At 46.4% G+C, this 14749-nt stretch overlaps 2 protein-coding genes across 2 annotated transcripts in view; one reads left to right on the plus strand and one right to left on the minus strand.

Annotated features, from left to right (window-relative positions):
• The window catches only part of LOC130204154 (cytohesin-3-like), a 30958-nt gene extending 26905 nt beyond the window's left edge, over positions 1–4053 (plus strand). Inside the window, exons 10-13 of the mRNA XM_056430716.1 lie at positions 12–88; positions 2137–2208; positions 2313–2467; positions 3149–4053. Coding sequence (XP_056286691.1) covers positions 12–88; positions 2137–2208; positions 2313–2467; positions 3149–3221 — 377 coding nt within the window. The 3' untranslated portion in view covers positions 3222–4053. The remainder of the gene's footprint in view (positions 1–11; positions 89–2136; positions 2209–2312; positions 2468–3148) is intronic.
• A 612-nt stretch (positions 4054–4665) lies between these two features.
• usp42 (ubiquitin specific peptidase 42) lies at positions 4666–14711 on the minus strand. The gene is made up of 17 exons (XM_056430707.1): positions 14620–14711; positions 13246–13495; positions 12407–12613; positions 12142–12252; positions 11846–11945; positions 11287–11354; positions 11120–11190; positions 10419–10501; positions 10212–10323; positions 9983–10123; positions 9211–9311; positions 8942–9113; positions 8159–8836; positions 7955–8037; positions 6741–7835; positions 6202–6482; positions 4666–6090 (listed from the first exon to the last, which is right to left on the minus strand). The coding sequence occupies exons 2-17, from the start codon at positions 13484–13486 to the stop codon at positions 6029–6031; spliced, it is 3606 nt and encodes a 1201-aa protein (XP_056286682.1). The 5' UTR covers positions 13487–13495; positions 14620–14711; the 3' UTR covers positions 4666–6028.
• Positions 14712–14749: the final 38 nt, after the last annotated feature.

A 14749-nucleotide genomic window follows, 5' to 3' on the forward strand; every position in this document is an offset into this window, starting at 1 on the left:
CGTCTCCGCAGGCGGCCGCGTGAAGACGTGGAAGAGACGGTGGTTCATTCTGACCGACAACTGCCTCTATTACTTTGAATACACAACGGTAAGTGGGCGGGGCCGACTCGACGCCGCTTTGACCGGAACGCACATCACACATGAAAAAATGAATCTCTGACTGGATCTTAAAGGAAGATGCAGAGTGTTAGACGAGAAGAGGGTTCTGTGTAGATGAGAAGAAGGTTCTGTGTAGATGAAAAGAGGGTTTTGTGTAGATGAGAAGAGGGTTCTGTGTAGATGAGAAGAGGTTCTGTGTATATGAGAAGAGGGTTTTGTGTAGATGAGAAGAGGTTCTGTGTATATGAGAAGAGGGTTCTGTGTAGATGAGAAGGTTCTGTGTAGATGAGAAGAAGGTTCTGTGTAGATGAAAAGAGGGTTCTGTGTAGATGAGAAGAGGTTCTGTGTAGATGAGAAGAAGATTCTGTGTAGATGAAAAGAGGGTTCTGTGTAGATGAGAAGAGGTTCTGTGCAGACGAGAAGAGGGTTCTGTGTAGATGAGAAGAAGGTTCTGTGTAGATGAGAAGAGGTTCTGTGTAGATGAGAAGAGGTTCTGTGTAGACGAGAAGAGGGTTCTGTGTAGATGAGAAGAAGGTTCTGTGTAGATGAGAAGAGGTTCTGTGTAGATGAGAAGAGGTTCTGTGTAGATGAGAAGAGGGTTCTGTGTAGATGAGAAGAGGTTCTGTGTAGATGAGAAGAGGGTTCTGTGTAGATGAGAAGAAGGTTCTGTGTAGATGAGAAGAGGTTCTGTGTAGATGAGAAGAGGTTCTGTGTAGATGAGAAGAGGTTCTGTGTGTGACTCGTGGTGGCGACATGCCGCCACATGACCCTCCTTTAAAAACCACAGATTCCTGTTTCTACTCTTTGGGGTTGGTCCTTGTTTTGGGAAACAAGCTGCAGGCTGTCGTTTCCTGTTTGGCAGACAGAGACTAGTGGTGTCCATCTTTTCATCCAACTCTCTGCAAGAAAGCAAATAAACATTTTTTTGTTGTTGAAATATACATTTCTTAATAAATTAAATCTAATATTGACCGGTTTTTTAAGTGTGTGAGACAAATAATGCGCGACAGCCGTATGTCTCCAGACTGTTAAACCCACTGAGGCAAATTCATAATTTGTGATATTGGGCTGTATAAAATAAACTGAATTGAATGAATATAATATAGATAATATATATTCTGGTTAACACACACACACACATACACACACAGAGGTATTTTCCTCACAGCTCCCCTTTGACCCAAATGAACCTCACGAGGCATCATGGGAAACATCTGCAAAGTCTACGGCGCACATCTGGCACCGCTAAGCCGCAAGCCAAGTGCCCCCCCCCCCCTCACCGCTGTCTGTCAACGGTTCCCCCCCCCCCATTTTCTAAGAGCACCCCCTTACCGCAAAACACACACACGCACCAATCCCTCTGCACGCACACACACACACACACACACTTACATCAGTGGGGGTACACACACAGCCAGCTGTGAGCAGCAGTCCCAGGGCATTTCCTCCCCCTGCTGCGCCCCCTCAAGATGACAAGCAGGACACAAGGCTTGCCCCCCCACCACACACACACACACACACACACACATCTGGCCCCTCAGACACAAGATGCTGCAGGGTGGAAGATGGAGGATGTAGAGTGTAGGTTATGCGTCCCTCGGGTGCCGGCCCCTCCGTGACCAGAATGAGTACAATAACCAACGCCGTGATTTTTTTTCGCGCAACGTTTTCTTTACTGCGTCAACTTTGTGACATTAGTAGTTTTTTCGCTCCTGTAAAATAGTCATGGTGTGTATCTGTAACACATTTAAAGTGAAGTTAAAGACCTTGAAGACGTCTTCCACTGAAGAAGCAGGTTTTTTGTTGACAGGATTTATGGAACATGTGCATTTCATTGAGAACCCCCCAGTGGTCGGACCAAGAGGACTCAGTCTGATTGGATATGATCCATTGAATGAATTCTGTTTCTTCAAAGATTTTTGAGTGAGTGATTTTATTTTGGCGGGATCCTTTCTTCTCGCTACGTGTCGTTGCGCCATCTTCACACACTGATTTTGCGCGCACTGAATGTGTGTGTGTGTGTGTGTGTGTTTTCAGGATAAAGAGCCTCGTGGGATTATTCCTCTGGAGAACCTCAGCATCCGAGAGGTGGACGAGCCCCGGAAACCTGTAAGAACCTGAAATTCCGACAATATCTTGAATTTAAATTCACACAGAGATCATAAACTTTGTAAAGAAAGGAAAAGACACGATATATATTTGTACCCCCCCAGAACTGCTTCGAGGTCTACAACCCCGGCCACAAAGGTCAGGTGATCAAGGCCTGCAAGACGGAGGCGGACGGGCGGGTCGTCGAGGGCAACCACGTGGTGTACAGGATATCGGCCCCCACGCCGGAGGAGAAGGACGAGTGGATCAAATCCATCAAGTAAGAGACGCCGCCGCAGTGGCGTGGATCCATTTACACCGAGCGGGCACTTAGCCAACGCCGGGCGGCTCCCTTGTGGGACTCTTATGTCTGACCTTGACTGTGAGAAAGCAACACACACACACACACACACACACACACGTGACTAAATGTGACTCTGTTTCTCACACTTCTACACGGATAACACTCAGAGGTGATTTCTGCTCTGCCAGATAAGCTTCCTTTTGATTGGAGCTCAGCACACACACACACTCACTCAGGCACTTTGCCTCGCTGCAGTCCCAGAGGTGCTTTGGCATCCCTTACACCTGATTGGTCGTGTAGAAAAGCCGCTTTGTTAACCGGAAAGTAGAGAGTGGAGGTGCAGCGATGGGTAATTGATCAGCTGGCCGGTCATCGTCCACTCGGCTAAACTGTGGAACATGTGATCAATACCACGGCAGAAATCATATTACTCAACGCTTCCATCTTCTAATTACATTGAAGAATCCACTTAGCATTGACGACCTGTGTATCATTCAATAGAAGTGATGGTTCTTTGGGCTCTTTAGTTGCTGGAAGTCTTGATGGAGTCCTTCTTCTGTTTGGGGGATTTGTGCAAACACACACACACACAGTAGAGATGGTGTGTGTGTGTGTTATTATGATGTGTAGTGATCTGTTGTCTCTCTCTTTCTGCAGAGCGAGCATCAGCAGGGATCCCTTCTACGACATGCTGGCCACCAGGAAGCGGAGGATCGCCAACAAGAAATGATGAGCGAGCGCCTTTTCGACCGCTTCGCCGCCGCTTCGGCCGGGACCGGCAGAGTCCCGGCAGCACGAGCGCGTGTGCGTCACGTTTGTTTCTCTTCCAGGTCTGGAGGATGAGCAGCAGACACAGGTCGGGGTCCTCTAGTTCATTTCCACCTGAAGTTCTCGTCCCCCCCCCCCCCCGAGACGGGCCCTGGACACAGATGTTATTTTTTGGGGGGACTGCCTGCAAAAGAAACTCTACTAAGCTGACAAGAAAAATAAAAGAAATGGATAAATGAATGAGCCGTGACTGGAATCGTGGCAAATGGGACGAGACCACCCTCTGCTGGACACACGAGGCGCTACATCTACGGGAGGATTTCAACCCTGAATATTCCTCCTCCTCCTCATTTGGCATCCCTTTCATTTGGACTCCCAGATGCCAGTCAACATTTTGTCTTCAACTGAAATATTCAGAAAGCCTCAATCTTATGAAATCAGCTGGTCTGATTTTTAACCCCTCGAGTGACTGAATCTGTACACACAGATTTATTCGACACTCATATCGAGTGTAATGAACCTTTTTATGCGAGCGCAGTTTTGAAAAGCTATAAACATCCATGATTGATTCTGTAAACGGTCATTTGATGTATTGACGATCCACCTCCTGTGTTCAAGTTTATTTTGTATTTATTTTCTTGATTTTTGTTTTAACAACAAAAAAAGGATCGCCCCCCCCCCCCGATTTACATGATGCATGTATAGGACATATTGTACATACTGTTTTCTTTTCTCCCTTCTCTGTTGTGTTGGTGGAGCATGTAAATCATAAAGGGCCGCAGCCGATACCCGTTCACCTTTCTTTTGTTTTACGATCGTGGAGGAGGGGCTTTGTGGAGCCTCCTCCCACTGAAGCTCAGAGAATACATGATGCTTTATGAAATACAAACTCATTATGCTAAGTTGGACAAGAGAGTATATATATATATATATAGAAGATAGGCGGGCGCAACACACCCTTGAAAAGGTTAAACAGGAGATACTGGATTCTTTTCACAACTCTTGTGAGCGCTGACTGGAATCAGAGGACTGCCAGATCAATAACAAGGCGGCCTCATGTTTCATGAGAAGGAGTCGTGAGATTTAAACGTGACTTCTGCTCCTGAATACTTTGAATAAAATGACATGCTGATCACAAAACGGTTATTGTGTGAGTGTGAATTCAGTAAAAAGAGCGAAACACATCGGGTCTGGTTATTCCAAACATGGAAACATGGTGTGAATAAAGTATAGCCGACTTGAGCCATTTCGCCAATAGCTAGAAGTGTGTGTGTCTGTGTGTGTGTGTGTGTGTGTGTGTGTGTGAGAAGAGTGCCATCGATCGGTTTCAAGCCACACTTCTGTATCTACATCATAATTTAACTATTGTGGAACGTTTGATCAACAAGAAGCTCGGATACAATCGGTCTATTTCCTAATATATTATACAAAAGGCAGACAGGAGCTTTTCAAAAATCCCTGACAACTCGTCAGTCATCTCAATCAACACGTTTCATTCACTTCAACACAGCTTGTAAACAAAGTCAAAGACCGAGAACAATGTACAATTTCCGATATTAACAAATGTATTTTAAGGCTTTTTTTTTTTACCTTATACAATGTATAAATTCTGACATGCTAAACTAAAAAAAGGGTCTAAAGTTGGGGGGAAAAGTGAAAGCCAGACTCATTCCCAACTTTAGTCCAAAGAATATGGTCAAATTGAACATGAATGTTTTTAAAAACAAAAGCAAAACATCGAATGATAACCCTGATACAGGATTGTTACGTATAAAAAGTAACTGATAGTACAGTTGAAAATTAAATTCACAGTATTTTGATGACGCTAGAAGACAAAACTGTATTTTTCATTTTTTTTTAAAAGAAGCAAAAACACAAATGGTCCACGGCCATGATAAACACACCGGTGCTTTTTTTGTTTGTTTCGTTTTTAAATGTTTAAAAAGAAAATAAAAAGAATGTGAGAGGCATGATTCAGAGAGGAGAAAGAAAAACCTGCATCTGTGAAAAAGTAAAAAACAAAACAATTACAGGGTGAATCTTAGGCTTCAGAGCAACAATAGAAACCAAATTAAAAACTAAAAAGCTGGGGGAAGTCCTCAGGTGTGTCCATGGTAACGAGGAGGGATCAGTCAGCGAAGCCTCCTTCGTTGACGTCTCCCTCCATCAACGTGTTCGCTCCCAGTGGGATTAAAAAAGAAATAAAGTGGGACATTGCAGTGTGGGTATGGTGACATCGTTAACGCTCTTCTCGCGCTTCCCTTTAGTTCCTTCGAAGCAGGTGGATATCCGCGATGGATGTTGACAAGTTTAAGTCCTGAGATCCTCTGAGCAGCAGTCGACATGTTAATTAATAAGCTCCAGGATTTTGTTTGTGTTCATACAAGTATATATATTAATATTTTTCATCGGGTGACAGTTTTTGTTCTTCTTCTTCTCCCCCTTCCAATAGTTAGAAATACGGCAAATAAATCTGCCGTAAAAAATAAAAATAAAAATTCTGAACAGTTAAAAACACTTTTTGTCGTGGTGAAAATACAATATGCTCCCAAGGAAAGAAGCGCCACGTCAACAACAACAAAAAGTCTTTGATGTCATTCCTCTGCTGCTAATATGGTGTTCACGCGTCTGAAATGGGAAAGAAGAGGCCTCCAAACAATCCGTTTGCATAGCGAGGAGCGTAAATATTTGCACCTACGATAAGAGTTCCCACTGTGTACCGATGGTGAGCAGACTGTGGTAATCATGAGACGTGGCGGCCACTCAGAGTCAGTGTTTCAAGCCACTGGAGAATCCATGGGAGTCACCATTGATGTGGCCGTAACCGTTCCCTGCAAAACAGGACCAACACTTTTCACCGACAAGCTCCACAGCAGCATTATTATTATTACTATTACTATTATTATTATTATTACTTTTGCATGTTGAAAAACCTTCAATACCTTTGTATCCGTTGAGATGGTGGTGGGTGGACCCGTGTGTGGGGGAGGTGTGGCTGGAGGGGAGGAGGTGTTCTCTGCTGCCGTCGGCGTAGTCCGAGCGCCGCCGCTTCTCCGGCGACGAAGAAGCGCCGTCGCGTTTCTCCTCCTTGTCGTCGTCGTAGCGACGCTTGCGGCTCTCCTTCTCCTCGCTGCTCTTGTGGCTCCTCGCTGCTCCGGGGCTCCGCTGCCTCCTCTTTTTCTTCTTTGAATCGTTGGCTCCGTCCGAATCCACTTCGGCGCTTCTAGGGGAAGATGGAAAAACTGAGTCAGGCTTCGAGAAACAAGTTACAGCTCAGAGTATTTTCATCATCGATTAAATCGAGAGAATATCAGAAGAGTGAAAGGATGCTGATCGCAACCTCAGTGCCCGAGTTGATGCCTTCAAATGTCTTGTTTTCTTATTTAAAGGGTGTAAAATGATGACGGGTGATTCTCTAATGTCGATTGGTTAAACAAACATACACCCCACGAAGCAGGGAGGCACAGCTGGCGTTACTCACCCGCTCTCCCGGTGCCTGTCCTTTGACTTCTTCTTCTTTTTGCTCTTTTTGTGTTTTCGAGAGCGGCGGACCTCAGAGCTGTCGTCCCTCTCCTTGCTCAGAGGATCGTTCGTCCTTTTGTGGTTCTGATCCGACTCGAACGAGGAGAGACGGGCCCGAGGGGACGAGCCCTTGGACTTCGTGGAGGTGTCCGTGGCGGGCGAGGAGGGATCTTCTTTCGACGGATGATAATCCCTCTCCCGGCCGTTGCTCTTGTCCTTCAGCGCCCGCGGTTCCCGACCGTCTTGCCGCCACCTCTCTCGGCCGTGGGACTTCTCGCCGTAGGGGTAACCGCCCCCCCTCCGCTCGTCCCTGTCATCTCTGTAGCGGCGGTCGTGGTAGTGGTGGTAATGGTTCGAGCACCTGTCGCGATCACGCTCCCGAGGGTGGTGGGTCGTCCGCTCCCAGCGATGCTCAGGCTCCCAGTCCCTGGAGGAGTGACTGGCGGGGGGAAAGCGGTCCTTGTGCGGGCGCTGGTGGTGCTGGTGGTCGTCTCTGGAGTCCCGTCTGTGACGGTGCCGATCACCCACACTCTCCCGCTCGTGACTCCTGTCCCTGTAGTGTCGCTCTCGCTCTCTGCTGCAGTCAGAGTGCAGTCGGTCTCGCTCCCCGTCTGGGTGCGTGTGGACTTCATTGCCTCTAGAACTGGGCTTCGGCTGGTGTTGCTCCGGAGCCTCTGTGCGTCCTCCGGTCTCTGCCGACAGCTCGCCGCTCTGTGGCGCATCTCTCGCTTCCTCCACGCCTCTGCCGACGTTCTCTGGCGCTGCGGAGGCCCCGTTGGTGTTTGGGGAGCGGCCCGGCGGGATGGATAAGGCGGTGGGGCTGCGATGCCGAGCGGAAGAGGAAGCGGATTCCTTCGACGAGACAGAGGTGGTCTTCGTCGCAGCGGCGGAGGGCGGAGAGCCGACGGCGGAGGATGCCGTATGCGGAGGGAGCGGCTCGGACACATTCGTAGCCCTCGTGTCAGGAGTGGAGAGCGTCTGGCTTTCACCGGCAGCAGGGTGGATGCTCTGGGAGGAAGTGGCCTGGGGGGAGGCGGAGCCGGGTGCCTCTTTGCTGTAGAAACAAACACAACTAAATATGCAGCTTTTAAATATTGCTTTGTGAACGTCAAACAGATTGTGTACCTGCTTGATATGTGGAGTACTAAGTCAGTGTTACAGGGGCTACCCTACCTTGTGAGACTGTGGTCACTGTCGAGTCCGTTAGCAGCAGCAGTCGCCACAGAGGATGAACTTCCATGATTACTGCCAGAGACCTGAGGAGCAGAAACAGGCCACGTTTTATTTAGAATAAAGCAATTTAGACTCAAAACTACTGTTCACTAGGTTATTAATATGCAATGAGAAGATATCAGAAACACAACGCGTGTCATTTACTTTATCAGGGGTGCTGTGTCCGTTCACTTTGTGGTGTTCGTAATGGTGCCCGTTCTGACTGGGTGCAGAGAGACCGTTGGTTGGTCTGTTTATTCCGTTACCGTTGTGGAGCGCTCCCAGCTGCCCGTTGGTGGCTTGAGTCGAATGATCAAAGACTTCTCCCGTTCTCTTGTTCCCATTAAAGTGAGACGTGGCCAGAAAGCCTTTCTCCAAAGTGCCACAGTTCTCCTGGTCCGACTCCTCCGAAGACTCTTGGCCGTACGGCACCAAGAACGACGCTCCATTGCCTCCGGCGTGGTGAGCCCCGTTACTGCGAGACATGCCGTTACCGAGGTTAAGCTGCCGTGGAACAAAGCGAACGTCTGAGGTAGACTGTGACGAGGATAACGAGCTGGAGGAGGAGGACGAGGAGGAGCTGCTGGCAGAGGACGGCTGGCTGTAAGAGCAGGAGGAGGACGGGCGGTTGGGTTTGCCTTGTCCGATGAAGAAGGAAAGCTTCTGCCGCTTGTCCTGGTCTGGGATCATCGTGGGTCGACTGATGGAGTGGGAAACGGACGAAGAGGAAGAGGCAGAGGCCAGTCCATGGCTAGGTTTGTCCGCCACACTGCTGCTGGTGCTGGGCTTGGAGTTGCTGGGATAGTCCCGTAGAGATCCATTCCCATTAACGTGGAGATTGCGCTGAGGAGGAAACAGGAAGTACCCCAGGTCAAACATTGAATACATATCTTTAACATTCGACTACGACTCATCACCGGTATTTAATTGTAGGCAAGTCTGTGGTACCTTGGTCATGTGTGGTGGCAGCTGTGGACCTATGAAGCCACTGTTGTTGTTGTGGGGGTGGACGGTGGTGTTGATGCGTGGTATCACCACCGGTCGTGGAGATGACTGACCGGGGATGCTTGGGTTATGGCTCATGTGGCTGTAGTCACCGGCTTTCTTCCCATCACTGGACCTAGTGACACACATGAAAGGTGACATTAGAAACTTTAAAATGAGTTGGAGGCTTCACACTAAAATGTGTTTAACATTCACAATGGTGGGTTACTCACTTGATGTAGAAGAGGACGTAGGCCTGCTGGTTGAGGACAGACCGGAGGTCACTGACCGACACGGAGGAGTCGTTCATCTGGAACCACTGGCCGTTGCTCGCCTGGGAAACACCGCAGCAGAGGAGGCCGTCAACATCACGGAATCACCACGGTTACTCACATTCCATTTGAAGTGTTAAAGACAAGAACAGTTGAGAACTTTTGACTGTCAAGAAAAAATATAATCATGGATACATGTGTACACATAGAAATGTAATAGAATAAGGATACAGGAGAACATTCCAGATAGAGGAGAACATTCCTGATACAGAACACTCCTGATACAGAACACTCCTGATAGAACACTCCTGTCCACTGCAATAAGACTGTATAATAAATTTCCTCTTGCCAGATCCTCCTCAAATTGATCAATAAACCGTGCACTGCTTTCACTTTCGTCTTTAGATACACTGTATACACTTTCATTTGAACATTTCCTTTATTATTTTAATTCTTGAATGCAATATGTCCTGCCCTGCTATTCTATTGTATTGTATATATATGTAAACATGCTGCTTCCAGAAACTTCCCCCCGGGGATGAATAAAGTCACATCTTATCTCATCTTACTTTCGACCCGTCAAGACTTCAGACCGAGATTAAGAGTTGCTGTCGGATCTCTTCATTAAACTGTTATGGCGAGTTGTCGACAGACTGCTGGAGAGACAAACGTGTGCATGTGTACTTGGCAACAGCAGAGAGATTAGAACAGAGGTCCACCGCGGCGCCAGTACCTTAATATAGCAGAAGTAGTGTCCAGCATGACAGCTGAATCCAGAGTGGACCAGCACAGCGTACAGCCCGTAGACCTGCGGCTCCCCTTGGGCCTGAGACATAAAGGGCCGCAGGTCCAGGTACTCTGGATATTTGACATCCTGGTGACCAAAACGACAGACGATTAATTTACATTTTTCAGATTATAAATCACGCTCTTCATACGATGGTCCACACGTGTCACGGTACCTTTGTGATTTTGCCTCCGCTGAAGTTTGCGAAGCGTTTGAGTGAGAAGGTGAGCACGTTTGAGCTGCGGTGGATGGTAAATCTCTTCGAGGCTGTGACCATTTTTTTACACCTGAGGAAAAAGTAAAGTTCGGACCGTTAGCTGTTAAACGCATAGACGTTTTGAAAATAAAACCCTGGTTCTTCTTAGTATGTAAAACCACTGACTTGGTGCATTTGTAGGCGTTTTCTCCATCCAGTTGCTCCGGCTTGACAAACTGCTCCAGAGACTTGGAGACACTGGGAGTCGTCTGCATGGAGATAAAAATGGGTTTTGGATCAGTGCCAAAATAATAAAAAAAGAAAGACGTTGGTTTGTTACTATGCCTGTCACAATAATTATGTTATTGCCTGAGTATACACTTTATGGACATGAACACCGGTATGACTGTGTGTGTATGACTACTGGACTCTGGACTCTGTAAGCGACTTCGGGTATTTAGAGAAGCGCTATATAAAATTGAAGGTTATAACTTGACAATTGTTGCTGACCTCGGCATAAACCATTTGCCCGCATTGCACAAACATCGTGATTTTTTGTTAACAGCCCAAGGGTCTATTTTATTTATTGTTTTGGTTGATTAGTTCAATTAAATTACTTTTATTAGAATATGTTTCACATTACAATTTTAAAGGTTCCAAGAATTAAAAGTAAAGTGGTCTTTAAAATGATGTACTAGCACTATTATGCTATTATATTATAATTGTTTCAATCACATAAAATTGTTTTTAAATGATAGTAATAGTTTTTAGAAATTATTCCTGGGACAATATATCGTCCAACTATAGCGGCGATCGTGACAGGACTAATTGTTATGCAGTAAAATAGAAAACAGGCGTATCAGAGCCACATGACATGTTTTCTTTACCTTAATTTCCAGAGTTATATCTAGAAAAGGGTCAAATGTATCAGAGACTGCTTTGCAGTTTAAACATTTAACTGAAAAAGAAAAAAACAACAGTGATTATTTATCAGTCAAGGAAAGCCGAGAAATCAAATAAAAAAAGACTTCATCAAAAAACTCTTGTCACGTACCTCTGGACCGGAGGTAGCCGCCAAACACTTGATGAATGTAAGTGGTTGCCTGCGTTTGCCGGTCCAATCTGTCACAAAGATAAATACGAGGATGGAAAACAATCACATAACCGAATGGTTGCCTTATAAATCCAACAAACAAACACTATTTCCAGCTCTTACTGGAGCAGAGAACAAATTTCACTTTACAGTATTTTGCAGTGTCAGGTCACAAAAAGAGCAAGAGCAAGCACGGGAAGAATCAGAGCACGAGTAATTCGATGAGGCCACGTGTTATTACGGAATAAGAATCGACTCGATACTGGAGGTTTCTAAAATCTCTCTTTCCCCCCAGAGAGCCACAAGAGCCGGCCCAGGGTCTCTATTAAACATGCATGTGTACATAACCTACTTGGCAAGGGCTCTACACATATCAGTAGAAAAACATGAATACTTTAAAAGTGTGTAGCTTTTATGACCTCAGCAGAATATCCAATGCCTCAGTGCAATACAGAATAACTTCCCTTCCTATTTGCTAAAAAAAATCCTGTTTGCAGTGTTGGAGGTGTTTGAAACTTACTTGGTTCCAGGTAAGCAGGACTTTTGCATAGCATCCACTGTGTACCGCAGGAACTCATGGGCATCCTCCTGGCTTCCATAGCGGAAGTGCTTTGCAATCCCTGTGACAGGAAAAAACCCAAACGGTGAAATATGTAAGAAGTTGCGATAGGATATCACATTATTTTAACAGCGCACGATTTCCCTCCAAAATTAAAAAAGGTAAACAGCCACACAGCGCCTCCCGTCATCCGTTACAGGTAAACATGTTGTCAAAGGGCACCGTTTTAGTGTTTTACTCAACAGAAAATCACTTACTTTTGAGCTCATTGAGCACACCAATGGGCTTAATGACATTTCCAGAGTTTGTAAAGACCTGAATGATGTGGTTTTGCATGGTGCACATCATACAGAAACCCGGCTCGTGACCTGCAGCAGCAACAGATGGACAAAACACTGATACGTAAGAATCGGACCAGAAGGCAGCTACTAGATACATCATAGATGTGATAATTACTGCACAAATGTACAATTAGACAATTACTTCTTTGGTCCAAAGACGCATCATGAAACAATAACTCACATGTTTTGGAGTGCTCCCGTGTCAGCAAATAGTTGGCAAATGGAGGAGTGTAGGTGAGACACTGCAGGGCCGAGTTGAGAAAGCAGGTGTTCCCCATGTTCTGCAGGCCTGCCCCAATGCGGTGAACCTGAGTCCACTTTAGGTTGAGTCGCTCTGGAGGAAAGAGGACCTTCTGGGGCGAGTCAATGCCATCACCACCGCTCACCACTGTACACACAGAGCCAACATTATTAAAGTTAACTTGACTTTACCAGATCCAGGCCATAAACACTTATGTTACGTACTCTATTCAAGGACATACTGGCACATGTGAAAAGGAAACTTCTGGACCGTAGGCTACAGCTATCAGTATTAGGAGTTATATCACATGATCATGACTACTGAGTATGACTGTAAAACAAGCTAAAGGAGAAAAGACAAGACAGATTTACTCTTACTTTTGTTTCTGCAAAACTAGTCAGGCTGCTGCTCTATATTAAAATCAACAACTGCATCACAAGCTCAAGAGACTGATCATATTCTCACTTTGAAACGGGCTTGGTTCTGTAACTGGATGAGTGAAAGTAGCAACACAATACCCATAAAAAAACAGTTGTGCCACGCTCTCACAGGAGCAAATAGCGTAGCTTCATTACTGCAGCGTGGTATCATTTATGTACGCGTTGATCTGCATATCCAATATGGGTAGAAAAATATTGACGATTGGTATGCGTGTGAAATTCATAAAAAACTCAGGGAACTCGTCCATGCAAGGGATAAATAAGAAAGGTGTAAAGTTTCAAACCAGCGTACAAGAAACTTGCATAAAATACACAGCTAATAAAAGCCCTTGTTCCCACCTTGCTCCTTGGACCGGTCCACAGAGGAGGGCGTGCTGTTGTAGACTGCAGCTCCAGGCGTCGGGCCCAGACAGCCTCCTGCAGCCTTCAGCCGCGGAGAGTCGCTGGACACGGTCGGACCCATAGCCCAGCTGCTGGAACAGCTCCCGTCCATCCCCACGTCTCCACTGGTGAAGGGAGATCGCTTACACCCGACTGACTCGTGGTCAGACTTTTCTGAAGATCTGTCAACTATGGTCATTGTTCATTGCTGTATGAAGGGCAGAAAGCATATTGATCCTAAAGCATACAACTCCATGGCTGCTGAAGAAACAAATCCAGTTCAAGGTTTTGTGTTTTTTATTTATAATGTTGACCAATGCTAATTTGGATAACATTACAGCACAGATTACAACCAATTAATGCAATAGTCATTAAAATGATTATTTATCAAAAAATCATTCAAATGCAGTCAAATATATTTGAATTTGCCAATTACACACCAATCTCGTTTAGACATAATTTGCAGATGTTGTGGTGTATATAACAAATCAGTGAGGGCAGTAAGGAGCGTTAAATCTCTCAAGACACAGACACGATAGTAAATTATAGGGACGTTGCAATGTTTAATATGAAAACAAATGTCAGAAAACACTGGCCAGATATTAATTTCTGTTTTGAATCTGTTCAAATTGACCAACTTCTGCCAAAGTGACCCAGTGAACAACATCCGTGTCGGAAGCAGTTAGCAGCAGCAGCAGCTGTCTCCTCCCACCCGCTCCGGCAGACTGGCTCATGTCGGCTCGCAGACGGCTGCTAGGCCTGTGACACGCAGCGTCGCTAAACCTCACCAACACATCGCCATTAAACCCTCCGTCTGCCCGCCAGGAAGGAGCACCGATTAAAAAGCTCGCTTTTCTCGCCAACGGCCCGAACAGAATAACCGGCGGAGCGAGAGAGGCTCTAGAAGTCACGAGCACCATGGAAACGGCGAACGTAACAACCGTTAGCCACCGAACGGCGCGAGCTGCCTGCGGCTGTGGCGCTCGTGCGGCAATATTGATGCTAGCTAGCTAGGTTAGCTCGCTACGATGGAAGCGGACTGTCATGGCGGGGAATAACGAAACCGTGTACTGCACACGCCAAAGTGCAGTTTGATATCCCCACTTCAAAATACATTTGATAAATACTGCGTGGGCCCGCATAGTGGACGTCTATTGAGCCGAGAAAGGAGGGGCTCGACACCGGCGGCTGTGTGCTCACTGCGCTGCTCTCCGACATGACAGAGAACCGGTGTAAGGCTACTACAACACATCCCAGCGGTTCAGGCCCATGAGAAGACTACTGCTGCACAGTTCAAGTGCCACTCGATCGTGAAGTCAACAACGCACTCACCTGGAATCTGTTATGAATACGTTAATAGTGGTTGTAAATCCATTCCTTATTTCCAGCGGGTGTCCGGCGGTGAACAATGACGTAGCTAATTGCCCCACGGGTACATCCGGGTTCCTTCGATGAAACGAGC

The sequence above is a fragment of the Pseudoliparis swirei genome, chromosome 13 (genome assembly GCF_029220125.1).
Source record: "Pseudoliparis swirei isolate HS2019 ecotype Mariana Trench chromosome 13, NWPU_hadal_v1, whole genome shotgun sequence".
Classification (NCBI taxonomy): Eukaryota; Metazoa; Chordata; class Actinopteri; order Perciformes; family Liparidae; genus Pseudoliparis; species Pseudoliparis swirei.